A 26104-nucleotide genomic window follows, 5' to 3' on the forward strand; every position below is an offset into this window, starting at 1 on the left:
AAGGAAAACTCATTCCGGCACTCCGTCGGAGTCCCCCTGCTTCCCACAGGTCACACACCCCCACGGGGGATTTCCTCAGATTCCTCCATTCCGCCCCAACCTGTCTTCCCCACCCCCACCCATCGTCAACCGAAAACGCTGACGGGCCACACCAAGCGCCAACGAACATCGATGCTGTTACAAGGGCGATGTCCAACCCCCAATAACACAAACACCGTCCCCTGGCTCTGATCCACATAGACGACAATAAACGCACTCAGGAACGTAGAGGGGGGGTCCAGGCGCGGTCCTCACTAGGGCTATTGGGTATCATTCCTCGAGGCAGGAGGGAAGGGCCTGGAATGAACCAAACACACGTGTGGGGGGGGGGGGGGGGGTATGGCGGCGAGGACATGCCTGTTAAAGAGTCATCCACTGTGAATGAAGAGAGCTTCCCATTTCCTGCAGGTACACCAGAAACCCAACACTGGGCCGTACTGCACTGCAGCCTGACAGGTCTGGGATAGCGAGGGCGACCCTAGCCGGTGGGGGCGACTGGCCACGCCCATTACATCAGGTGGGCGGGGCCAATCACAGACCGCTCCTGATAATATGCAAATATCATTTACCTTGGAAATCGCGGCAGCTGTAATCGCGCCCCGGGCGACGGGAACATGACATCACCCGCTAGATTTATTTTACTGCGCAGATGCTCGCATCTCAGGTTTTATATGTGTTTAAGTGCCTCAGACGGATGCCGTATCCAAGGAGGAGGTTCACGCCGAGTTCTTTGCTCTAGGCTACGAGAGCGGGGCCCCTTTATGGTCCGTAAACGTGCCCTTCCTGCCTGACGTATAGCTACAGACCTTTATTATGCTCCTTTACAGGGTGACACCTCGTTCCATCGTGTTTTTCATCTACTGTCACACATCCCTCACCAACATGCCGCCCCACCTGAGAGCCTGAGGGAGGGAGGGAGGAAGGGGGGGGGGGGGGGGGGGGGGGGGGGGGGGGCAGGCATCACAAATCTCACCTGCCATCACGCACCTTCGCTAGCAGTTCCACCTTCTAGAAAATCTGCACCACCCCCCAAGCCCAGCTGCCCCACCAGGTGGCGCTATTCACAGTCGAGAAGGTTACCTTAATCTGTGATTTAAACCACTTTCAAACATGCCCCACCACCCTGAACTTTTCCAGGCATTACCTGGAGGGGCTGTATGTGTGAGCTGACGTCCAAAACAGTATCAGACGATTAAGGGACTTTCCCCTGCTAGTTCCCTAGTACAAAGTCCAGATCATTTCCGATTGACCCCCTAGTGTGAATGGAGCTAGAAATATTCCCAAGAATTGGGCATGTTGATGATGTTTCTGTCATGCAACTGGCACAAAAACGGAAGAACACAAACAGGCAAAGAAATTCTGTCAGTAAGGGCCGGCGCCGAAATCATCCGATGTATTCAAGGAACGGTGAGACGGTCAGATTGCAAACCGGCTACATGACTGCGGTGTAATGCGAACTATGGCGCAACGAAACACTGCGATTTCCGCAGCATACTTCTTGCGTCATGTCCCGTCTCCTGCATGCCTACCCAAGTCCCAACCCCTCATCTAAACCAACTGGAGTATTTCTAGTAGCTGTCTGACACTGAAAGGGCGACTCCAGAAAATGTACAGAGCTCATGTCTAAAAATGGCTTTAATATTCTGGATCCTTCTACTGGCCACACTTCCAGCCGTCGCCTTCTGTGGGCTGCGGTGACGTCTCGCCATGCTTTCGATCAACACCCGCTGCTAGTTGTCCTTGACCTCGTCACCATCACATTCGAACCCGGATCCTCATCTCACTGCCTAAAACTGGCATCTGTAGTTTTTTCAAACACATTCCACTTTAAGGTCATTTTTGAAGCAGACGTTTAGAAACGTGCCCCCTTTGTCCTGCTGGCGTGTGGCTCAGTGGGATTAAACCCTTGCTGCTTGTGAGTGGGTGGTCATGGGTTCAAGCCTGGCTTTGGCATAATAGTCAGATGTCTGTGGGCCTTTAAGCAAAGCCTGTAACCCCCCCTGGACACCACAAGGTGGTGCTTTGCTGTGACACCCCCCCCCCCATGCTTGCACTCACCTGTTTTGTGAAAAAGAGAATTCCCTTATGGGGGCTAATAACATATCTCTATTATATTTAAAAATTGGTCTATCTGCAAGATTTAGGTTACATTGGGCATTTTTTTAGATCTAGTAATAACTATAACAATAGAAATAATAATTATATGCATTTACAGTACAAAGGACATAATTCATTGAGGAATCCCAAGGAACATTCTATTATCTATAATTATGCTAAAAGTTTTTAACCACAAATGTCTACCCCACATCATTCAACTTTTGGCTTTATGTTTGCTGCCGGTTAACTAAGAGGAATGTTGGAATGCGGTCGGTTGTTATGGTCGGTTGTTATGGTCGGTTGTTATGGCGGCTCACACCGCGATGGTTGGAGTTAGAATCCCGCCTCTCCTTTGTACGTGTGTTTGCATGTTCTCCCTACGTCACACGGGCTTCCTGCGGGAACTCCAGCGTTCTCCAGCACTCGGGGTGATTGTGCCTACGCCCCCAACAGCCTGGCACCCCACCCGGATGTTCTCCTGCCCCGTGCTTCCTGGGAAAAGGTCTGGGCCCCCATAACGGCACTCAGGAAAAGCGACAGTGAAACGGATGGAAATTCGGTGCATGTCTCTTTAACAAGGAGGTGGGACTGCCTTTCGTATTTACGTTGACCCTGTCCCCCTGCCCCGCTATTAACATCTGTAGCTGTCTGAAGCAGAAATATGAGCTGGCGGGGGGCCTCTGATGTCACCAGGTAGCCATCCCCTGCCCGCCCTGCACAACCCCAGAGGGCCTGTCTCCCAGTCTCCTCCCGGGTGACATGTGGGGCCCGTGACTGACGGTTGGGGCTGTCGACGGATAGTGGTGGGGGGGGGGGCTTTTACGACTTGGGGAAGACGTGTCATCGCCCGTGCGCCTGTCATTCAATCCAGGGGGGGGGGGGGGTCCTCTTTCTGTCAGCCCCAGACAAGGTGTGAAACATCCCCGAGCCAAAGGTGCTACGTTACAGCGTGAACCCAGGTCGGGTGGAAACCCACACCGCCACACGCGGAGCCCGGCGGCCCCGTGTCAGTCTCCCCATCGGTGGGCGCGCGCACCTGGGTGGCGAACCAATCCCGATGGGCACGGACCCTCACCGCGTGGACATGGCGTATACGCAGAGAGGTGACTCTACAGTGGACTTCCAGTAAAACGCTGTTCCACATGGTTCCCTGTGTCCAGTGCCGTCTTAATGCTTAGGCCATCGGTACTCAAACTTTTTAATCAAAGGTCCACCTCAGATTTTTGTTCAAAGTCAGAGGTCCGGAACAATGATCAATAACAAAACAACATTTCGTAAATTTAATATAACTTAATGAATTAACAATAACCTTTGATGTAGACAATCAATATGTAATAATAATGGGTACGTTTTAGCACATGCTGATCATCTATGATGATGGGGGGGTATTATGATGGGTTCTATGTGTGTGTCTGAAGTCTGGTGGTTCTGCATTGTATTTTTGTACGTCAAACCACGTTAAGCCTTTGTACATTAAACATTGATTCATAAGGTGCATTATCTCCTAGGTCTGGATTAACTTGCAGCTCAGTCCATATCCAGACCGTAGTCTAGAACCCTTGACACAGGCTATCCTAGGCTACGGCCTCAGACTCCAGCAAACATCAGGGCCCCACCTTGCCCCCCCTTGGGATAAATACAGTAACAGTTAGTGACATCAGTAGCACCTGAGTGTCCGTGCTGATGTCAGCGGGAAATGTTAATCTGCCATTTCTCACGTCCACAGCTGAGAATCTGCACTCAACATCACTCATATCTTACAATGTTCTTTAGCAAACTGAATTTACTGTAAGTTATTTTTATGTTCTTTGTTTTTAACAGTGTCTTGTAGACCAGTGTTTCTCAAACCAGTCCTCGGGGATGCCCAGTGGTCCACGTTTTTGTTCCCTCCCGACTCTCAGGGAATTGGGAGGAAGCAAAAACATGGACCGTCTGGGGTTTCTCTGATTTGAGAAACACTATTGTAGACAATGGCAGGTAGATAACAAAAATATATCCACAAAAATATCCCAAAGTATTTCACAAGAATCTGCACATCTAATTACCTTCCATATTATGAAATAAAGACTGAACACCGCTAATGTTCAGGAGGTAGCCAGGGCTGGATGGGCCAGCTGACATATGGGACATGTTCCTGGTGGGGCGATGGGTTTCTGGGCCAGCAAAATCCACCCCCCTCCGTGCAAGGCATAATTTACCATGGGGCTACGGGGGACCCCAAAGTCTGAATCCCGGTCCAGCCCTGGAGATAGCTGTCTTTTAAGAATGAAAATTTCAGAACGTACTGGGATTTTCAGAACGATGGACCCCTCAGTCGATGGACAATGACCGCCAGCACGTGGGACTGAAATGTCTCGTATTGATGTGGGCGGATGAAAAGGACGAGTACTTTGTGGGATATTGACTGCTGACACAGATATTGAGTATTGATGGATTCTTTTTCCTTAGAATATTTGGGCTAAATTTCTGCCAATGTTCTTCATCCCGAGTGGTTTAAAACTACTTTAGCAATGTGAATTATTTTCCATGATTTCCATTTTTTTTGCATTGCACCATACTGATAATATGCATCAATAACCACTAACCTCAGTAGAAGTTTAAAGTGGCTGCAGACTACAAATGAAACCAGCGGACCAGTGTGCAGAAAAAGGGACAGATAAATAAGACAATTCATTACACAATGTGGCCTGATTGCTCATGCCGGACAATGACTGAGAATGATGAATTGCAACAGTACAAAGACTGCTTCTGAAGGATGGGAATCTTTATAGTGAATGTGCTTGGAGAATAAAAAAGTCACTAAAGACTGTAATAGATTATTCTATTATAGAAGTTGTCTCTAGATTAGTATGTGCTTGTCGATGTCCAATAAGCAGAATATAAGACTGTGTCTGCCTGTGTCCAATAAAAAGCCTGAGAAAGTCCCTGCCCATGTCCAATAGGAAGCTTCAGGGCCGAGAGTCAATAAGGAGGCTCAGAGCTGTGACAGTCCCAGTCCATGTCCAATAAGGAGGCTCAGAGCTGTGACAGTCCCAGTCCATGTCCAATAAGGAGCCTCAGAGCTGCGACAGTCCCTGTCCATGTCCAATAAGGAGCCTCAGAGCTGCGACAGTCCCTGCCCATGTCCAATAGGAAGCTTCAGGGCCGAGAGTCAATAAGGAGGCTCAGAGCTGTGACAGTCCCCGTCCATGTCCAATAAGGAGGCTCAGAGCTGTGACAGTCCCAGTCCATGTCCAATAAGGAGCCTCAGAGCTGCGACAGTCCCTGTCCATGTCCAATAAGGAGCCTCAGAGCTGCGACAGTCCCTGTCCATGTCCAATAAGGAGCCTCAGAGCTGCGACAGTCCCTGTCCATGTCCAATAAGGAGCCTCAGAGCTGCGACAGTCCCTGTCCATGTCCAATAAGGAGGCTCAGAGCTGTGACAGTCCCAGTCCATGTCCAATAAGGAGCCTCAGAGCTGCGACAGTCCCTGTCCATGTCCAATAAGGAGATTCAGAGCTGCGACAGTCCCTATCCATGTCCAATAAGGAGGCTCAGAGCTGTGACAGTCCCAGTCCATGTCCAATAAGGAGCCTCAGAGCTGCGACAGTCCCTGTCCATGTCCAATAAGAAGCCTCAGAGCTGTGACAGTCTCTGTCTATGTCTAATAAAATGCCCCCAGGCACGGATCTGCAGCTATGTTTGGGGTGGACTTTGCCATTTTGGCTGAGATCTATATGCCTCAGTGGGCCACTTTGCTGAAGGTAAAGACAACAAGTAGCACGGCCCCACCCCTACTGAGGGGAGAGGGCAGGTGTGTGTGTGTGGGGGGGGTACCTGCTTCCACAGAGCAGGCAATCATGGGAAGTACTCTGCATTTCGTTGACATGTACAATTCAGTTAAGCCCGCAGGTTGCTCAAAGCTATGACCTTGATCACTAGTTAACTCCAAAATAGCTCTGCCGACCACCAGCCGCAGCTAACAGGAAGCCATTAGGACAGCGGCAATTATGGTTTACATCCATTCGCGTAGTCCCTACTTTATTTTAATCTGTTTAAGTGCATTTTCTGTGAGAGGTTAAAAAATGAGTCCCGGTCTCCTGAATGAGGCTGGGTTTTCTGGTCGAGCCGAGAGCGCAATTTATGGCTGATTTAATTTGTCCTTAGCAAACATTTCTAACGACGTTACCCCACCGCACTCGGCGAGCGAGGCCCCTCTTATTCCATTAACTCTGAAATCGGGTTTAAAGACCATATTGATGCGGGATGTTATTACGAGTGATTAACAAAACAAGAGACAATGGGGTAAAGTGTCCGCTAACTGGTTTATCTGTAATTCTGCGCAACAGATGGGCTACGGCGCAGCTGATAAATCGGCCCCTTTCTCGATGCCGCGGCAACATGCCAGACTCGCGCTGAGCAGAACCGGTGCATCCATAAAGATGTTCATTACAGTGGAAAGCGAATCCAAGACAGCACCTGGATAATGGACTCGGGTTTCGAGCGACGCAATACGGGCTCACAGCCGCTCCTGAAACGCAGCTACGCCTGCAGGTGTCTGGAACGGTCCTGAACCTTCCGGAGAAGATCCACACCATATCTTTGCCCAATCAGATTTCTTCTATGGCGTTCACTATATGAATGTAAACACGCGGGGCTCCTTCAATTATTATTATTATTATTAGGTGCCATAAAGTAGATGTTGGCTCTGGCAGGATGTTCTGTCTGGGGCTTCAGGCTTAGTCTGTCTTTGCAGCTTCAAATGTTCTTTCAGTCATGGCAACAGTAGTAGCTGGACATCCGAAAGGCGTTGATCCAACTCCAACACCAATCCCACTCCAAAGATCTTCCTGTTGATGTTGAGTGTCGTCCCAAACTTAGGACCCATCTTCCCACCCTATACTTGGCTCAGCATCTCCATCCGTAAGACCTTCTCGGTATGGTCCTCCAGTGAATTACCGTCGCATTCTTCCACACAGTCTGAAATAGGGCCCTTGTCGTTGTCACCACAATGACCGTCGGCTCACTGCCAGCCAATAATATAGGTGGCTGGTTTTGTCTGGCACCTCTGTTGGGACCTGTTTGCCATGGGCTACCCTGACAAGAGGTACAAAATCCAGCCAACATCTCTCAGTTTCACCTGCATGCCCTAACAAGGCGCTGTACCACAAGCTGGGGCTCCCTGAAGCAGTGTCAATAATACACAAATTATTCGTTGTCCCTGTGAAGGACTGGCTTCCCATGCTGGGTGTCCCCATGCAGGAAGCGACTCCAGGCTCCCTGTCACCATGTAAAGAAGACTGAGGGATGGATTTATTTACATCAATGCCCTCCTCAAGACTGGCATCCCATCCCATGTGACCCCTGCCATATACTCTAAGCTTCCTGACCCAATATGACTTTGTATTGGATAAAAGATAGAAGACTGTCATGGAAGATGGATGGATATCTGTATATCTATATGTTTTAGCTAACATGAATGTCTGAGTAGGATTTGAAATTTATGGCAATCGATAGGACAGGGACAGCCCGCCCTGTAGGTGAGATAGGTGATTGTCTAGGGCTCCTTTTGACTAAGGGAAGCAGAAGAGTGAGTGAAAAAAATCAGAAGTAATACCTCTGGTTGCATTCCATGATATTACAGTTATAACGTGAGCTAGTTTGCTAACAGTCACATACCCCAGAGCTGCCAGCTCTCAGGCACCCGGCATGACACTCATATTTTCAGACTCACGAAAGAAATCGGCAAATCTATATTATTCCATTATAAACCTAAAATTAGCTGCATCAAAAGCATCGATGCAGTTTGCAAACCCTACAGACTGTTTACAAGGTAATAAAACTCTTGCATACACGCAAATATGTGTGCAGACTGGTGCTACTGGAATGTTTTTAATTTAAATGAATTGACAAAATTTGTTTGTCTTCTGCTCTGGGGTAGGGGCTTAGGGTGCCAGACCACCAAGGACTGGCCCTGGAACAGAAGAGCATTAGGCAGTAGGAGAAAGTTTGGTGCTGAAGGGAACAAAACTGAATTTAAATACCAAGGTTTATTTATTGGGGGATGAATGAACCAAATAATTTTTTTTTTGGGTGGGGGGTACATTGTGACTCCCTGGGTCTTATATCCATGGAAAACTGAAAATGCTCATTTGAGTGTATGATACACAGGGAGTACAGAGCTAATGGAAGTTTCCAATATTCACTATATTTACTATAAAATGCAATTGGGGCCGTTCGCCTCGATCGTCCCGGCATCGGCTACTTCCGGCTGAAGCCTCGCTGACACGGGAACCGCGGCGAAGCCTCAGCGCTGCCGGCGTCTTGGCGGCCAGATCGAGTGCCGGCATGTTCCGCGTCTGCGGTATCGACGTCCGGAGTCTCCGCAGACAGAAGGGCGCGGGCAGACGGCAGCCAACGTGACCCAAAGCCCCGGAGACTTCGGCTTGAACAAAAGCGCCCAGCGGATTGATGTCTGGAGGCTGCCCACTCTGTCTCTTTTCTGGGCCTTTCCTGGGACTCCCGCAGCACCCAAACCCCCCCCCCCCAGGTCCAGGACATTGATTTGGCTATCCGACCCTAATTCCTCCATTCCCTCTACCTCAGTCTATTTATTCATTCCAATTAAAACGAACGCTCCTGAAATGATAATTAATGCGATCTGTACCTGGCCGCTCCCCCGAAATCCCCGTGATTCCTCTCCAATTTCCTCAGGACACCTTGCCACAGCACCCAGGAGCCAAAACAACCCCCCCCCCCCCCCCAACCATGCAATATAGGAGAATCAGGGTGGGGCGAGGACCAGACCAGCGGCGCTGCAGTATCTGTGTACCTGCTGTGTCACATAAGGCATTACATATTCCCTGGCAGCTCAAGGGTTAATACTGTGGTCTCATATCCCAAGGGTTGAGGGTTCAAATCCTTCCTCCTGTGTTTGTATGGAGTTTATATATCCTTGCACCTGTTTGGCTCTCTTGCCACCCAAACTGTGTGGCACAGATTAGGATGCAAGTCCTATGATTGGAAAGTTGTTGATTCCATAGTTGGGAGGAAGACCGTTAAACCACAATTTGCTTTAAGGATTGACTGGCTCTGCTTTTTCTCAATAACGTTTGTTGCTTTGGAGCGTCTGTGAGAGAAATACGATGCAAAAACTCATGGCTGATGTGTGTGTGGGGTTGCCTGTGATGGACCAGCATCACGTTTGTCTGAGAATAGACGACTTAGCAGAACAGGTGACTGGTATCAGCAATGAATGCAAAACAATGGAAGTAGAGACTCTTCTGTAAATAGATAAAACCATCTAAACACAGGCCCACTGCAATCAGAGGAGCTACGAAACCCCCAAAGGCTGGAAAGAACTGAACACTGCAGAATCACTCTACCCCCCGCCCCAGGGTATGGGGGCGCTAATGATTCCCACCCGTCAAAAACATAATGATCTAAACAAAAATTAACAGTGGGGCCCACATACGCTCTATAGGACTCTTAATTGTTTTGCGACAGTAAGTCTGTGAGCCCAGTAATCAATAGCTGACAAGCGAAAAACCTGGAAAGCGGGTCAATGGGGAGAATTCAGCTGAAACACTAGTGTCCACCAAGTACTGGAGACACATGGAGACCATCAAGAACATTTCTTCACCTATTCCAGAACCCTGAAGGATTTGTCACTCCCTGCAGTTCGTTTGGAATTGCCAGCAATTTAACTATTTAACTATGCCATTATCATCATGATGATCATCGTCACCATCATCATCAAAAAGGCATTGCCATTTATCCATCCATCCATTCATCTGCCGACTTCTTATCCAGTACAGGCTTACCAGAAGCCTCGCTGCAGGACAGCATATAATCTCAGGACAGCATATAATCTCAGAGCCCGGCTGGGATTCAAACATTTCATGCTATAGCGCCGTAGTGCCTAACCGAGCAGCCTTTTAGGATGATACAATCTGCGATATTTGCGCAGCTAATCCCAGTAAACATTAAAGTGTCTTATCATCAGCGAGGCCCATCGCCTTAAACACAGCGTCTAAACCAGAAACCTGGTCTGCAAGCCCTTTGCAAGGCCGGTTTCACGCAGAGACAGATTTGGCAGCGTGTCTGCGATTAAAAAAAGGGGAGAAACTGCTCATAACACACAGGCTGACGCTGAAAAGTGGATTAAACCACAAACAAACAGGCCCCGCCCACACATTTCTCAGACATTTATTTACCTTTTACAACCTTCTCAACTGGCATGTCATTTAAGCCATGATTAAAATCATGTTCCTCCATGTCCTCGCTAAACAATTAAATGTAGATGACACCGAATGCAAAAGTGCATCAGATTTAATCCGGGGGCCCCCAAACGCTTTCAGTCCAATAAATAAATATCAACATCTAATGAAATAATGCGGTTTTGTCCCACAAATGGCTGCCACACAGGTTAAACCACTACAAAGGAAGTGGTGGGGGGGTTATTTAATTTTTACATTTTGTATCAGATCTGCGCCGCTTAATGCTTCTGCACACGGTAATTCGAACAGGCACATTGTGTTCTTACTGAAAATGATTTCCTCTCCCGTTCTGAAAATGGCTCAACTCTCCCACCACCCCCCCCCCACCCCTCTTGAAGACCTGACAAAGGGACACAGAAAATACATATAAAAGCCTCGGTCTGGCATCATCTCCGCACTCTGGGGCAGTAAACAGTGTCCCCCCCCCCCCCCCCGCCCCTCCTCCTCCTCCCTCTCTTTTGTGCAATTAGATTAATTAAAGGCACTTTATGTCACGACCCTGGTACCCTTTTCCATTCAGTGGGCAGCGCCGTCCACCCGACCTGGTCCATTTCTACCGAGACGGTAGCTGCTAGGATATTCAAAGGGGAAAAGAGGGGGCAGTAAGCAAAACAAGCCAGACGAATCCGCTGCAGACGAATCCACTGAGCCGTTCGTCTGTCCTGTTTTTTTTTTTCCGCCGCACTGATCTTACGGTAAATTAACAGCGTTTTAGTGAGCGGCACGCTCAGGTTTCCCCAGTGGGGACCCGTCGCTCTTCTGGCACCCAATTAAGGGCCATTAGGCGGCTCTGATTAGCCTCAGGATGTTGATGTTGCGGGTACCGTTTTACCACGGTGTTTCGTTTCTGCGCGGTGCCTCCGCGGGCAGCCAGAGGCGTCCCCCGGGGGCCAGTAATAATCCAGCATGGTGGAAAGCCAGTGTGCCCCCCCCCCCTCCCGGCCCCCGAGAAGAGCGATGGGGGGTGGCTCTCCCTCCGATGGGAAAGGAAGATCTGGGACATTCTTTCGATGAATTTAAAATCGATCCGCTTCAGGTGCCACATTTAATCGTGGGCCGACAGATGGACTCAACAGGCTGGGGGTGGGGGGGGATCTCTGTGGCCACGCCGACCCACAACACCGATTCAGGTTCACAGACTGGAGGCAGACAGTCTGCTGGCATGCCCCCCCCCCCCACTCCCCCCCCATATACACACCCGCCACCAAGGCCAGTTCCGGAGGGAAGGTCTGAGTCATCACTGTCCTTCTCAGCGCTCAAAGTCGCTGCAGAGGTCACAGTAGAGGAGTGTGGCATTCAGCTTGGCTTTGATTACCACCAGGGTGTCGATGGGGGGGGGGGGGTTTATTGCATGACACGGACCTGTATTGAACCGTAGGGTGGTGCTGCCAGTGGGAGAGGAGAGCTACTTAGTGACCATGGCTTGCATCCCAAGAGAGGACCTGCAAAGATCTTCACATCTTCTTAGTCCACTAACTTCCAAGCATCGTGGTCTGAGATAGAAAAAGGAATGTGAGGGCGAGAGGGGGCCCATATAGGGATGTGGGGGCCGCCCAGGTGGGTGAGGACGAGGATGGCCGGTGTGATAATGAGCCATGTTCTGGAGTTAGATTCAGCATAGGCTCATACTAGGAAAACAGACAGTAGCTTTAACCAATCACAGAAGGCCTGCGGCTAATGGCAGCCAATGGCTGGAGAAAGCAGGAAATTAAGGGGGCGTGGCACAGCCCACTAGGAGGGACCAAAAGGAGGCCAGTGCCAAGGAAGGGTTCAGCTATTGTACCTTTGAATGAGATATGATACCAGTTGATTAATTATAGATTCCCGACTGCCCTCCATACCGACTGATCCCCCGTGCCCTCCTGTAAGGGGGTCCTCATCACCACCATGCCCTGGCGTGCACATGCCTCGGGGGGGGGGGGGGGGGAGGAGCACTGAGAAGCATCAGCGCTGATTAATCTGCGATCCACGGAAACCGATTAAAGCTGTTCCAAGGCTCTCTGCGTAATCATGGCGATGAATTAATCACGGCTCGATCCGGTCTCTCACTCTCTACATTCAGATTGCCCCGGGCCACACATCCCGGCCATAATCTCTTTAAATCACTCTGTAATCAGGACAGGGTCATGTGATGCAGGAGCCAGTCCTGGGAACATGGGCTGCAAGGCATGATGGGACGTCACTAAGCACGCGGTCACACACTCAGTGACCCCCCGGACTTTTCTAGACACTACTTGGAGAAGCTGTATGTGTGAATGCAAATGTCCGAAAAACGTACCGGACATTTAACGGATTTTACCCTGCTAGCTCCCTATCAGGTCCAGATCATTTCTGACTGACCCCCAAATGTGAATGGAGCAGGAAATTTCCCGGAGAATTCGTCAGTAGCGAGTGGGCATATTGATGATGTTTCTGTCATGCAACTGGCACAAAAATGTAAGAATACAAACAGCCGAAAAATTCTGTCAGTAAGGGCCGGCGCCGAAATCATCCAACAGATTCAAGGAACGATGAGATGGTCAGATTGCAAACCGGCTATATGACCGCAGTGTAATGCGAACTAAGGCACAGGTGAACAGCAAAACACCCCCAATGTGCTGTAAACAAAACACTGTGATTTCTGTAGCGTACTTTCTGTGTCATGTCCTGTCTCCTGCATTCTCTTCCAAAGTTACACCCTTCGTCTAAACCAACGGAAGTATTTCCAGTAGGTCTGTCCGGTTATGTGCCAAGTGTGAAAGTTCACCCCAGAAGATGTCCATACCTGATTCTCAGAACAATATCCGGAGTTCATGTGTGTAAACAGCTATAGACGGCCACCTGGAGAGGCATCTCCTGACGGAGTAGAGGTGAAGCTTGCCTAGAGTGAGTTTGGAGCAGCACCGCTCACACTCAGGGCAATTTAGGGACAGCAGTTCATCTAACTTCCTATTTCTGGACTATCGAAGGAAGGTCACGCCAGCTTCACAATTACAGAGCTGGAAAATTCCAGAAGGGTTACCCTAGAGTGCTGACGGCTGAGCCACCCTGTGATCCTGTTGGTCTGTGTTTATTATCCAGCTCAGAGACTGTAGCAGAGACACACAGGCCGTGCCAACGTGAGAAAGCCTCTGCTCCCCTATGCTACCTTCATAACAAACCCTTAATCTCCAGCTAACCTGAGTGGAAGCTTCCGTCCTCAGGACGTGGCCTGACTACCCTTCAGTTCTGACCCGCCATGCGGCCAGACGCCGGCCCGGATTGCCCGCCCGTGTCTTTTTGCCAGCAGCGGATCAAAAGCTCGCCCGTCTTGTCTGCGGGGCTGAATTGCACCCGGGGAGCTATCGGGTGTCTGGGGCTCTCTTAAGCTGCCCCCAGCAGCTGCCTCTTACGGACCCGGGGGCCGTGTAGTCACTAAATGGACACAGTAAACACGCTGCATAATTAAGGGGTGGGTGCATGTCGGCTAACCACACCGGACGGTGTAGAAGGGCGCCAGGCCATGCTACAGACTAAATGCTACTCCGCTAGAATTAAAAAATGGATCATTTATGTTATTAATCTATATTATTGTGTTATTCTTCAAGAAAGCCTCAAGACTCCCTAATATGACGGTATAATTTCCATGTCTGCACAGTTTAGTAGAATTCCCAGCGGCAAAACGCTGGCTCATTACGATCCATCCCCTTTAAGGCTCATCCCTTTAAGTAGGCCGGCCTACCAGATATCTGCGACCGAGGCACTTTCAGGAGGCCAGTGGCTCACATTTTCACTTTGGTGGCGCTCCCTCGATCCAGCCCCCCACCCTCCCAATGTTCGATCCAGGCAAACGTTCGACTTGTAATGGCACAGTTTTATGCACTGTTAAGAAGATGGGGGGGAGGGGGGGGGGGATCAATGGCACATTTTCTCCACACTCCTCTGTAATATTTGGTTTCTTGTGGCAGATTGGCTTCCTGAGTGGCTATGCGAGGAGACCATCTAATCGAAACATCAATTTATTATATAAAAGTTCTTGTCCCAGAAACACACCGTGTTTAATATTTATTTCCCCTTTTCCAGGAAATTTAACAGCTGCATTTCCACCCGCGCAGCAAATATGTTGGTTCTCTCAGCAACCGTCTCGGCAGAGATGCCTGTCAGCTCCTGCAAAGCTTTCACTATAATTCTGGATTTGCACTGAAGAATAAATAAGATAAATCTTTCTTCAAAAAATAAGAAAATATCATCCATCCATCTTTCAGCCACTTATCCAGTACAGGGTTGGGGGGGGGGGGGTGGAGCCTGTCCCAGGGACCGCGGGGTGCAAAGCAGGGCACCAAGATGCCAGTCTATTGCAGAGCACAATAAACTACTAAACTGCATTTAAAAAGTACATGTACGCATATTATTTTAATATAAAATTAAATAATTAAAATACTTAAAATATGAATTCAAATGCTTTGGAAATGTTCAGATATTGGAGGTATTATCCGATTATGTCATAAACGCAACACGGTGGCTGTCAAATAAATGAACGAATAAGAGAATGAATGAAGGGCTTAATGATCGCTAAAGAGGACAGGCGTGTCACACGAGGGGACACCCCGGGGGCAGGCGGGTCACACGAGGGGACACCCTGGGGGCAGGCGGGTCTCCTTAAAGACGTGAAATGGGGCTCACGTTTCTCCCAGAGCGACGAGCGCATGGACGGGTCCCGGTGGTGCATCAAGCAGCCTCCATTTACAAATATTTTTTGGAAAATAACATATCATGTTTTAACACAACGGATCCCTGTGGGCCAGGCTGGGGTGGGGACTCCCCCCTGGGGGTAAGGCAGACTGTCTCTGAGGCCGGTATCGAGCGTGGGGCATCTGGAGGGCCGTGTGCCACCTCCTGGAGGGGGGGGGGGGTGGGTGTAACAGTGTACTGGTGCACATGTATTGTGGTGCCTTGGGACCCCTGATCCTTGACCCCTGCCTGCTTTCCCCTTGACTCCCGTCTTTCAGAAAGCCTTCAATTTGACAGTGACTGTGAATTAACCTCAACTTAAAGCTTCAGAAACCATGAAATATCGACAATTTACCGCCAGGCAGTCTGATCTGTAACGGAGGAGCGAGTACTTCCATTCCAATGCGTGTCCAGCGTGATGGGATGGCTACGTTTTCTCAGATCTCATTGATAATGATGGAGGACCTTATGACTTTGACAAGCCAGCAGTGATGCTGCGAGTCCTCCAGAGGCAAATAAAGTAAATGAATGTGCTAAGCGGCTAGCATACATTACACAAACAAATCTGTTAAGCAGCTAGCATGCCTTAGGTAAACGAACCTGCTAAGCAGCTAGTGTGCGTCAGGTAAATGAATATGCTAAGTAGCTAGCATGTGTTAGGCGGACAAATTTGCTAAGGTGCAAGCAGGTCGTAGGTGAGAAAATCTGCTAAGTGGCTAGCATACGTTAGGTGATCAATTCTGCCAAGCGGTTAGCATATGCTAGGCAACAAAACAGCTAAGCAGCTAGCATGTCTTAGGTAAACAGATCTGTTAAGCGGCTAGCAAATGTTAGGCGAACAAATCTGCTAAGCGGCTAGCAAGCCCTAGGCGATCGATTCTGTCAAGCGGTTAGCATGTGCTGGACAAACAAATCAGCTAAGCAGCTAGCATGTTTTATGTGATCTGCTAAGCGGCTAGCAGGCATTAGCTAAACGAAACTGCTAAGCGGAGTGTATGTGTCAGCATGTTGTTAGCAGCCGTGGTAAAGCGGGCGCACGGCAGCCGGCATCGCATTAGCAAAGGCCAGCTTGGTCGGATGCCACCCCACCTGGAAAGGATATCCAACATATTTACTTCATTAGCCGAATCAATTAATGGTCTCCCTCTAAAATAAACATGACAAAACCTCGGGCTGAGGGCCAATTAAAACAGCGAGCAGACTAGTTGGCAGCCTCCAGACACGGCCGCTCACGTGTAATTACCTTCTTATGTAATTAAGCACATCCAGTTAACGAGCGTCTTGCGAAGGGGCCGCGGGGTCCAGGCTCGCCACGAGGGCTCACGAGCACCTAGCGGAGTAATTAGCACCCGCTATGCTAATGTCAGGGGAAGGGAGACTCATCTTTGCTTTGGGGGGGAGATGGGCTAGGGGGGCTAGGGGGGCTGGGGGCTAGGGGCTAGGGGCTTGGGGGGGGGGGGGGGGGGCAATGTTCCAAAAGCTTTGAAGTGATCTGCTGGGACACTTTTAATGTCTGCATTGATGATTCCTTCTCAATGGGAGCATGAAACATGCGATGGACGTATCTTGATTATCTAGAGACAATGAGTCGAAGTGAGATAAACAGCAGCGATGGCAGAAGCGAGGCTCTGAAGCCCACGGTGGGCGGGGCCTATGCCATCAGTCTGCTCCAGCCCACTTCCTATTGGACTCTGCTGTGTCTGACGTTCAGTAATTAACCCTCCCCCTCCTCCCAGCAATGGACTGCAAACCGCATACTCGCATGCACATACTAACATCACGGCCGTGACACACGGAAGAAACACGACAGCTTGGGGCAAAATAACAAGGCAGGGAATCTTCGTCAGTTTTGCCCCTCAGTAGTAAACATGTTTGGTTAAGCCTGTCGACTTGTGATGGCCACGGGCTGCCTGTGGGTGACGTTCATTTCCAGTAATTAACAAGCTCAAAAATGTAGACGATCTTGCTTCGTTTGTTCATTCATTCTTCAATTCAGACAGACATTTTACATTCTGGTTAAATTTAGCAGAAAAAATAATAGTACAATTACCACTTAGAAATGCCGTAGGATCTCTTCTTTGGGACGTGGAGTGAGATCTCCACACCCACGTCACGTGAGGATCTTCTGGTCAGGGCCATGCAGGGGCTGCCTGCTGAGTGTCCCGTTCCCATGATCCTCGTTGCCCCCGCCGGCACAACCCATGTAACCCGACCCCCTCCCTTTCAAAGAAGTCAGCGGCGTGCGGAGCCCTGCGTTTTGTGACGTCCCCCAGCCATCGCTCCAGTGCGTGGAAAGAAGCGCCACGTCACCTAGGGGTCCCCTCACCATGTAGGCCGCCCGTCTCTGCCCCACGGTCACCCCGTACAAGGCAGCGCCCTCGTCCCATCATCCCATGGGTCTCCTGTTTATCTCGCCTGCGAAGCGTAACACGACCGGGCCGGCCGCCTCAGAGCGCCTAACTTGAACGGCAGCCAAAGCTCTCTCTCTCCCCGGCTGCTGTGATGGTGCACATGGATATCACAAAGCAGCCCTGAAAGTCAGTAATAATGCGACACAGCTTTGTTCTCTGCCTTTCATTGAGCCTGACAAACACTTCCCAGCTCGCCTGTGGCCTTATCTGCAGAAATGACAAAAGTTGCCTCCCCGAATCTGATATCCTGGCTAACAATACGGAAATACTCCATCCCATAGAGACTAATTGGTGGCATTAACCTTTTAGATTATCCTGAAAAGAATATTTAAAACCTTTTTAAGCATATTTGGAACGCTTTTTGATGGGATGAAATTTGAGTACAAGAGGTGATAAGGCACTTTGGGCTTCGCGTTTGGCCTGAGGATTTTGCAGGTTTTCGGAACGAGAGGCTGTTTGATCATGTGACACCAGGTGCCTCAGAATCAGGCGACACGGAAACCCAACTTGGGCCAGAGGACCGCTGGAAGGTTCACTCGTTCCTAAATGGAAGACAGACTCCCCTCTGTGGGTCTCCTCCGGCTGCCCCCATCGACCGAACACCGACTTGGTCACGGTGCCACCTGCTGGCCGAGCCAGAGCCTCTCGTCCGGCCTGTGTGAGGCCCGGGATCCTGCAAACTCCTCACACAGCAAGTGGCAGCCCTGTAGGTGCGGAGTGCTTCATACACACATTACAGGATATAAATACTAACATTAAGGACAGCCAGCGGGAGTTCCACCACAAAAACAATTATGAATGAGGCGACAGCACCAGTATGAATGCATATACAGCTCAGTCGGCCGTTTGGAGAAAATCACAGCTAATCCAGCAGCTAAAGGGGAAAAATGCAAAAGCTCACCGTCCACCGTAGCAGGGAATGCACTGGGGCAGTGTTCCTCTTTGCTGGGAAAATATATCATTACAGACTGGCGCAAATAAATCAGGACTTTGCTCGTCTGACTCTCCCTGGCGCCCCCTGGAGGACGGGCTTCCCCTCTGAATCTGCTTCCTCCCCAGGTTTCTTCCTTCTAGGGAGTTTTTCCTTGCCACTGTCGCCTCTGGCTTGCTCACTGGGGGCTTTGGGCAGGGATAATGCAAAGTGCTTTGTGACAAGGTAATGTGAAAATTCACTACACAAAACTGAATTGAAATGAACTGAACATCTTTTAGAGATTTAGCTCATTGATAGCTACCTGTTTGAACTGGGCAGCCATACCTATATAAACACATTTGAATAGCTCCTGTTGCTCAACAAGAAGAGTATTGTGTTAAAAATGTCAAGGGTGAGGGTTCAAATGCCGGGGAGGGGCACATACACCTTCTCTGTACTGTCAGTTCAGATAAAGGTAAATATGCACTTACTGTATAGATCATTATGTGTATATGACGTAAAGAGGATGAAAAGGAGAAGGTAAAAAATGCATTTGGGTTTTTAGTTTGACAGCCACGGGACCTGGGTGTGACGTGTTGTGATAGCAGGGAATCTCGCTTCGCTGGCCCACACGCCCAGGCGGGGGCCCCCCCCCCGCAACTCTGCTCATTTTTCACCCCCACTGCATTAAGTATAGTTATTGATTCCTTGTAAATGGGGCCAGAATGGATGAGCTGCACCATTTCTGTTATTGGTCTGAGGGTCATTTATTGGAGGTACGGCGAGCCAGGAGCCCGGGGGCCCCATCCGGGGGGGCTGCTGCTGGCGGGGAATGCCAGTCTCAGCCTTTGCATGGGTATTGGGGTCCCCCTACCAGCCTACCAGTTACCCCCTTGCTACCCCCCCAAAAAAAATCGCCTTAACAGAGACATTCTTCCTTCTGTTGCCACAGCGTCTTCAGCTGTGCTGGGTCACATGACACGCGGTGTCAAGACTTCCACCATCATAAAAAACCAGTGAATGTCAGGCACACACACACACACACACAGAGGTATGTAATTATATCTTTGTGGGGACTCTCCATTCATTCCTATGCTGAAATCTCTAATCCCAACATGGCGACCTTAACCCCTTCCCAGCCCTAAACTTAACCGTAAGTAAGTAAACAAAATACAAGAGTTTTAGCATTTTTACTTTTTTGATTGCGATCACAGATCTTTGTGGGCACTTGAAAAATGGTCCCCACAGTGTCAAAATAACAGGTTTTTATCACATTGTGGGGGACATTTGGTCCCCACAAAATAATATAAACATAATCCACACACACACACACACACACACACTCCTGGACACACAGAACCTACAAGGAAGCAATTTTTCAATTTTTTTTTTGTCTCCCAGAACACAGCATCACATCCAAACATGCAGACGGACACACAGAGAACATCCATCACCGCCCCCCCCCCCCGCCCCCCCCTCACCTGCGGGGTGTAGCCCAGCATCTCCCACAGTGACAGGGAGGCCAGGATGCCGGGTCCGGAGAACTCCACCTCCTCCGTCTCCGGCCGGAGCACAGCCAGGTGCTTGCATCCCCGGTAGTCGCCCTGCAGCTGACTGCCATCCCGCAGTCGGACCTGGTCCCAGGTTCCCGTCCGGCTGAGAACCTCCCTGGCGTCCCGCAGCTGCCCGTACGACAGATGCCCTGCACCAGAGACACCGCCCACCTGCCCTCTTACTTCCGCTTAGTGGACGCGTTCGTCCAAACTGACTTACAACTGCAAACATACTATTTAGTCGGATGTCTATACAATTTTACAGCAGATATCCCAATAATATTATCCCAAAGGGCACCAAACTGTACCTTAAATGTATGGTTCAATTCCTTATTCACCTGTAATGGCTTAAAATACATTATAAGTAAATGTCCAGACCAGTAAAATAAAGGTTCTGAAAATAGACTAATAGCCCAAAATCGGATTTTTCCATGTCTCAGAACAAAGCATTAGTACATTGCTGGTGGGAATCATTAATGTAATTCCATTAATTAACAACGGGCAGTGTGGCAATTTCAAAACTTGAAATATGAGGGTTTTCGGTTCGCATCCCACTGCACATTGGCAATTAATGCCTTTCACCTGTGGATTAATGTTATTTGACTGTGTTGTTGACTTTCCCTTATATTACATCATCTCTGGTACGTAAGGCAGAAGATAGCATGACAATTTTGGCACATCTCGACCGTTCTGTACCATTCAATGCTTTCTTATAAACTTCAGGTGGCATTTCTGCCTGTAAAGGTGTAAGACCGAGGCCTTAGTAGGAAGCTGGGCCTCCGGCTCCCTCAGGATCAGTGTCAGCGAGGGTGAAATGAGCCTTTGAAGCCCAAGGTGGATGGATGGTTTGGATATGAGCTGCCAATCACGGTCAGGGAACAACTACTTGAAAATGGTGTTATTGTTCATCACTAAGCATCTCCAAGCCTCTGAGAGTGACCTGTGGTGGGTTTGTGGTTTCTGGGCCCCTCCTCTTAGCGTACTGGCAGTTTTTGGCCAACAGGGAGCCCCCAAACCTCAGGGGCCACACTGAGCAAATGTGTGGTTTGAGTGGCGATAAACGGCAACTCTGAGTGTGTCACTCACCCAAAATCCAGCAGGGCATGAAGGCATCCACAGCCCACGTCATGAAGTCGTCACTGAAGGAGCGCAGGAAGGCGTCCAGCTTGGCGTAGGTCACCACCTCCTTCCTGATCTGCAGCTGGGGGCTCAGTAGGCAGTCGGGGGACAGCAGGAGCACCCTGGGTAGGAGGTGGGAGGGGTCCAAGGACACGTCACCACGTTTCAGGTGGCTCCGCAGGTTGGTGGCCTTAGCCTGGGGAAGCAGATGGAAAGGGGCTTGTTTGTCACGTAACCGGTCTGTACACTCAGCACATCGGCCCGCGGTCGGCGCTCAGTCTGACGCTTCTCTGCCTGATTTAGGATTCCTGCCCCGTTAAGTTGGATTGCTGTTAGCCCTGTTTCACCACCCGATTTGACAGCTGTACAGCCAATTCCCTCCATGTCAATATTTAAGGCGATTTATAAGGAACTAAGGGTCTAAGCACAGTCCCTGGAGGTCGGAGCACTCTACCCCCATCAGAGAAATTGCACAGTTACCCTTCAAATCCAGTTTCTTTTTTAAATCAAATTTTCAACCCGTCGCACACAAACCTCAGAAAACCCATTAATTTAAGTCGAAATGCTATGGAGTTACGGCGCTTTATGAACTGTATTCTGGAAGGCCGGCTTTATAATACGATACGAGCCCATTTCATCCACACGATCTGGCAGAAAATTCCCCCCCCCACCGAAAAATCCATCTTAATATGCCCCAATAAAATCACTGCTCCATTTCCTCCCTAATAACCCTACAGAAGGTACATGTAGAACCTTGTTCCCTTCAGCTTCTCTATCACTGTGGTCCATAACACCACAGCCCTTCCGCTCATTCAACCTTTACCTCGTTTTCACCTGTTATCTCCATGACCGGCTACACTTTATGTTCCCATGTGATTTACTCAATGTTCATTTTTTGAGAACTTCTTGAGAAATTCTGTTCCATTAATTTTTTACTGAATCCATAGATCTAGGCTTGTCATATTACACCGGAGCCCTTATTTACCTCCTGTACACCTTCTGTGTTGTGTGTTGAAACCCCATTCCTGAAGGTGACCTAACTGGCACCTCAGGATACAGAGAGGCCTTTGATGTAGGCGTTGTCTACCTATAAAAAGAGCCTTTCTGACTTCAGTGACCGTGTGAGTTGGCTAACCTAGTAATCCCACTACTCACCACTTTGTGCATTCATTTTGCCAACCTTGACCTTCGACCTTGACCCGCTATCCAGCTCTACCAGCTTTACACTTGCCCAGAGTACCAGTGTCTCTCGAGATCGAGTGCCGACTGTCTAACATGCTTGTTTCCTTTCTGTCAGGAACTCCAGACACCAAGGTGAAATTAAGGTGTTATTAAATGAGCTAAAGCTTATACAAAAATCAGACTACTTCAACCATGGTGAATTGCCACTCCACGCGGTGGGGCTGCTACTGAGCTGCTGCCCAACTGGGCTTCCCGGAGACACCCTCTCCATGCATAACCATTCACGTTCCTCCTGCTATACGGTATGCAAATCCAGATTTGGCCTCAACAGTCCCCCATGGAGAGGCATCAATGTCACGAATGGCACTGATTGGCCACTCCCCCCCTCCGCACGTGAAATATCATTGGTCATTTCTGGACCAGCTGGCAGAGAGTTGCTTTACCATAATATCCTGGATGGGGTCTGCAAAGTGACGCACGGAAGTGTCCTCCTCTTTCAGTTTAACATGCCACTTTTTGTTGTGCTGGGTCACTTCCCCTTTCCAGTCCTTCACGTCGATGCAGAAGACCCCACGACCTGTAGAAAAAACATCAATCCCAGAAGCAGCCCCAAGGTACGAGGCCGCAAAATGCACACTAACGTCACTCACGATTTGTTTGTGGTACTTAAGCTCGAAAACACATAAAAAAAACACCATAGAGACAGAAGATGCTTGGCTGGAAGGCGATTTCATTGCACTATGACACCCACTTAGGAAAGGAAAAAAATCATGAGGACGAACTGATCTTTGGGACAAACTAGGCATAACTTATAAACTCAGTTGAAAAGAGGAATCTTCCCTTAGTGACGGGTTTGATGGCCAGTCGAAGGCTTTCATCTACAGGTCATTTAACAACGTTATTAAAGATCTGAAGCTGCGGTCTGGTCTATAGCCCAGTTGCATCTGGCTTGTGTCGTGTTTGAACGCTGTAAGAGAAAGTCTCACCTCTCATTCAGCCTGAAGCTGTCAGTATGTGTTAACATGCACTATGCCTATGGCAATGCAATTAGACATATGCTTTTTAAATTAGCTGCTGATCTGTAAATCATATGCAGGGTTTACGCTGCAGGGACCAGTTCAAATAATGACAACAGGTAGCACTTTACTTGAACTGCACATTCATAATGCATTCATAGGACATTCATAAGCAGCATGTACATATACCGTAACATCCTAATCAGCTTAACAGATCATGATTATACGACTAATGTTTGTTGTTATCATATACTGTTTGTTATTAATGCATATTAAATCTGTTAAGGTATATTAGGATGTTAAGGTATACTTACATGCTGCTTATGAATGTTCTATGAATGCATTATAATTATGAGAGGGCATGACCATAGTCAAGGAAATATAGTGTTTCCTGACAACAATCACTGCAGCAACAGCAGAATCACTTCAATAAACAGGCATGTATCTTTACCAAAAACTTTTCAAATGAACGTACCGGTGAGAATGACCAAGCTGATTTCATCTTTGTCGGACTGAAACTGATTAGGAATCCTCAGATTGCAGAACACGTCCTCGCTTCTGAGTCCGCCAATGTTCCTGTGTTTTAAACAAACTCAGTAGTACATAATAAAAATGACATGTTTTTCATACACATTTAAACCCAAAGTCCCTGTTCATTATATGTAATTGTTTTCAAAATTATGATTATGAACTGTTGATTGCAGCTTTTATATTCACAATAACTCTGACAAGTAGGCCTAATATTTCCACTCCGGTGTGTAATGCAAATTACTGTTTCTGACACAACAAAAAAGTAGTAATGTTCATCAGATAATATAAAACCATTTTAACTGTGCCCCAAAACGAAAATCTGTCCAATACCTTATTTTTACAAGAAGGTCATTAAAACCAATTGCAAGATGCGCTGGACTTTGGGTTGATGACTCAACTGATGGTTCTGTTGACATTTGGCTTGATGGTTCAGTTGATGGTTTTGTTAGTGGTTGGGTTGATGGTTGGGTTGATGGTTGGGTTGATGGTTTTGTTAGTGGTTGGGTTGATGGTTTTGTTAGTGGTTGGGTTGATGGTTTTGTTAGTGGTTGGGTTGATGGTTTTGTTAGTGGTTGGGTTGATGGTTCGGTTGACAGCTTCATTAGTGGCTAGTGCATACTGTCTTCTGTGCTGCTCTGCCAACTGGGATTGGAAGCTACCTGAAAATTGACAGATTGATCTCCAAGCTGGAACCTTTTAGTGACTTTTATCTGAAACGATATAGAGTGAAACAGAAGTGGAAGGAGAGCTAAATATATAAATGATTCGAAACAGGAGGACTTTATACAGATAACAAGACATTCAACAACTAAACAAACTGATACTTTGATCTGACATAAACAAGACATTAAAATAACATGGAAAAGCTTTTTGAAAAGCAGGCTTAGAAATGTACAGCACAAGAATATTTATAATACCACTTAAAAGTATATAGAAGTATACATACAGCGCAAAAGCAGGCAGTTAGGCTAAAAGGTATATGTCCTGTGACGGACTAGCATCCCATCTACAGTGGAGCCCTGTCTCCTTATTGCCTGGGATAAACTCCGCGTCCATCCAGCATTAGCCGCCGGAATATGATTATTAATATGTTTATACGCACGAACAGCTCTGACAGCACCAACGACCACATCGGGCTATCACATTTACGTAAGAACGTTTAATGAAAACTTCACTACAGTTCAAGAATTCCCACGTTTACTTAATAACCGACGATCAGCAGATTTAACATCATTAACTACAATTCGAACGCTATACGAATATATATGAACATTTAAATATAAATGCACTAACCTGTTATGTGGGCGAAAACGTGCAGAAATGACGACTACGATCAGTCATCGGTCATTTTCAGGCGTCAGAGACGATCACACTGCGCGTTGTTTCACAATCGCAGGGTTTTTTTTTCCCGGAGCTACTTGAGGTTGCCTGGAAGAAGTAAACAAGGAACCACGTGCGGCGTCCGCCTCCCCAGCAGGATCCCCGGCCGCCCGAGCGCCGCTGCCGCTGGTTATTACGCTAGCAGGTGTCTCTGCCTCGTTGCGCAATGCTTTCCTAAATAGCAATATGAAGCTTTTTACTGCGTGATTCACAGCAGCTGATCTGATACTGCTCTGTTGGTTCAGTTATGAAATCATAAGGTCATATTCTGAATTTATATTTTTATTTGGCTGGGACATTAAATCTTCAAACTCGAATCCAAAATATGTGTGTACTACATACAGGACGTTAACATAAACCTGCATTTTCATTCTGCAGGTATTCATTCAGCAAACGCCTTTGCCCAAAGCTATCTTACACGTCAAAGGAGAGAATAGATGGCCAAACCTTATTTACTGAGAGGCAATATTAGAAATATATCCTTGACATTACTAGCAATTCACATAACTTTTTTTTTTTCTTTTTCGAAGGTATAAGCTTACTGTATGTGCTTCAACGCTACAAAAATCCTCCCACGTTCCTACGAAGAACTGCTGTTTCGTTAGTATTTATTCACTGCAATGGGCTAAATGTTTTGAGAAAGCGTAACTCACCTGGACAGCTGTCAGTTCTAGCGGAATAAATAATTAACACTGTGGTGGGTAAGTGTAGCCGCTGTTAATACCAGCGATATTGCATCGCATTTCTGTGATGGATGGATGGATGTTTATAATTCCACACACAGAGCTGTCAGCTCCCTGTCCCATTTGCATGGATGTATTGGGATGCCCGGACTCTAAGCGGGTAGCGGGGTGACTAATGGGCTTTCCACGCGGTGCAGCCCCGGCTTCGTAAATGTTTGATTCCATCCGGAGAG

At 48.3% G+C, this 26104-nt stretch overlaps 1 protein-coding gene across 2 annotated transcripts in view; it reads right to left on the minus strand.

Moving 5' to 3' along the window:
* LOC111853672 (uncharacterized) overlaps nt 1-25303 on the minus strand; it is a 34056-nt gene extending 8753 nt beyond the window's left edge. Inside the window, exons 1-6 of one of the 2 annotated variants that reach the window (XM_023830858.2) lie at nt 25102-25303; nt 24468-24518; nt 23753-23853; nt 22705-22838; nt 21047-21275; nt 19889-20109 (exon numbers count right to left, since the gene is read on the minus strand). In XM_023830858.2, coding sequence (XP_023686626.1) covers nt 19889-20109; nt 21047-21275; nt 22705-22707 — 453 coding nt within the window. In that variant the 5' untranslated portion in view covers nt 22708-22838; nt 23753-23853; nt 24468-24518; nt 25102-25303. Of the gene's footprint in view, nt 1-19888; nt 20110-21046; nt 21276-22704; nt 22839-23752; nt 23854-24138; nt 24519-25101 lie in introns of both variants that reach the window. The other variant, XM_023830857.2, reaches the window with a different exon arrangement.
* Between the last annotated feature and the right edge of the window lie 801 nt (nt 25304-26104).

This window comes from Paramormyrops kingsleyae, chromosome 20 (assembly GCF_048594095.1).
Source record: "Paramormyrops kingsleyae isolate MSU_618 chromosome 20, PKINGS_0.4, whole genome shotgun sequence".
NCBI lineage: Eukaryota > Metazoa > Chordata > Actinopteri > Osteoglossiformes > Mormyridae > Paramormyrops > Paramormyrops kingsleyae.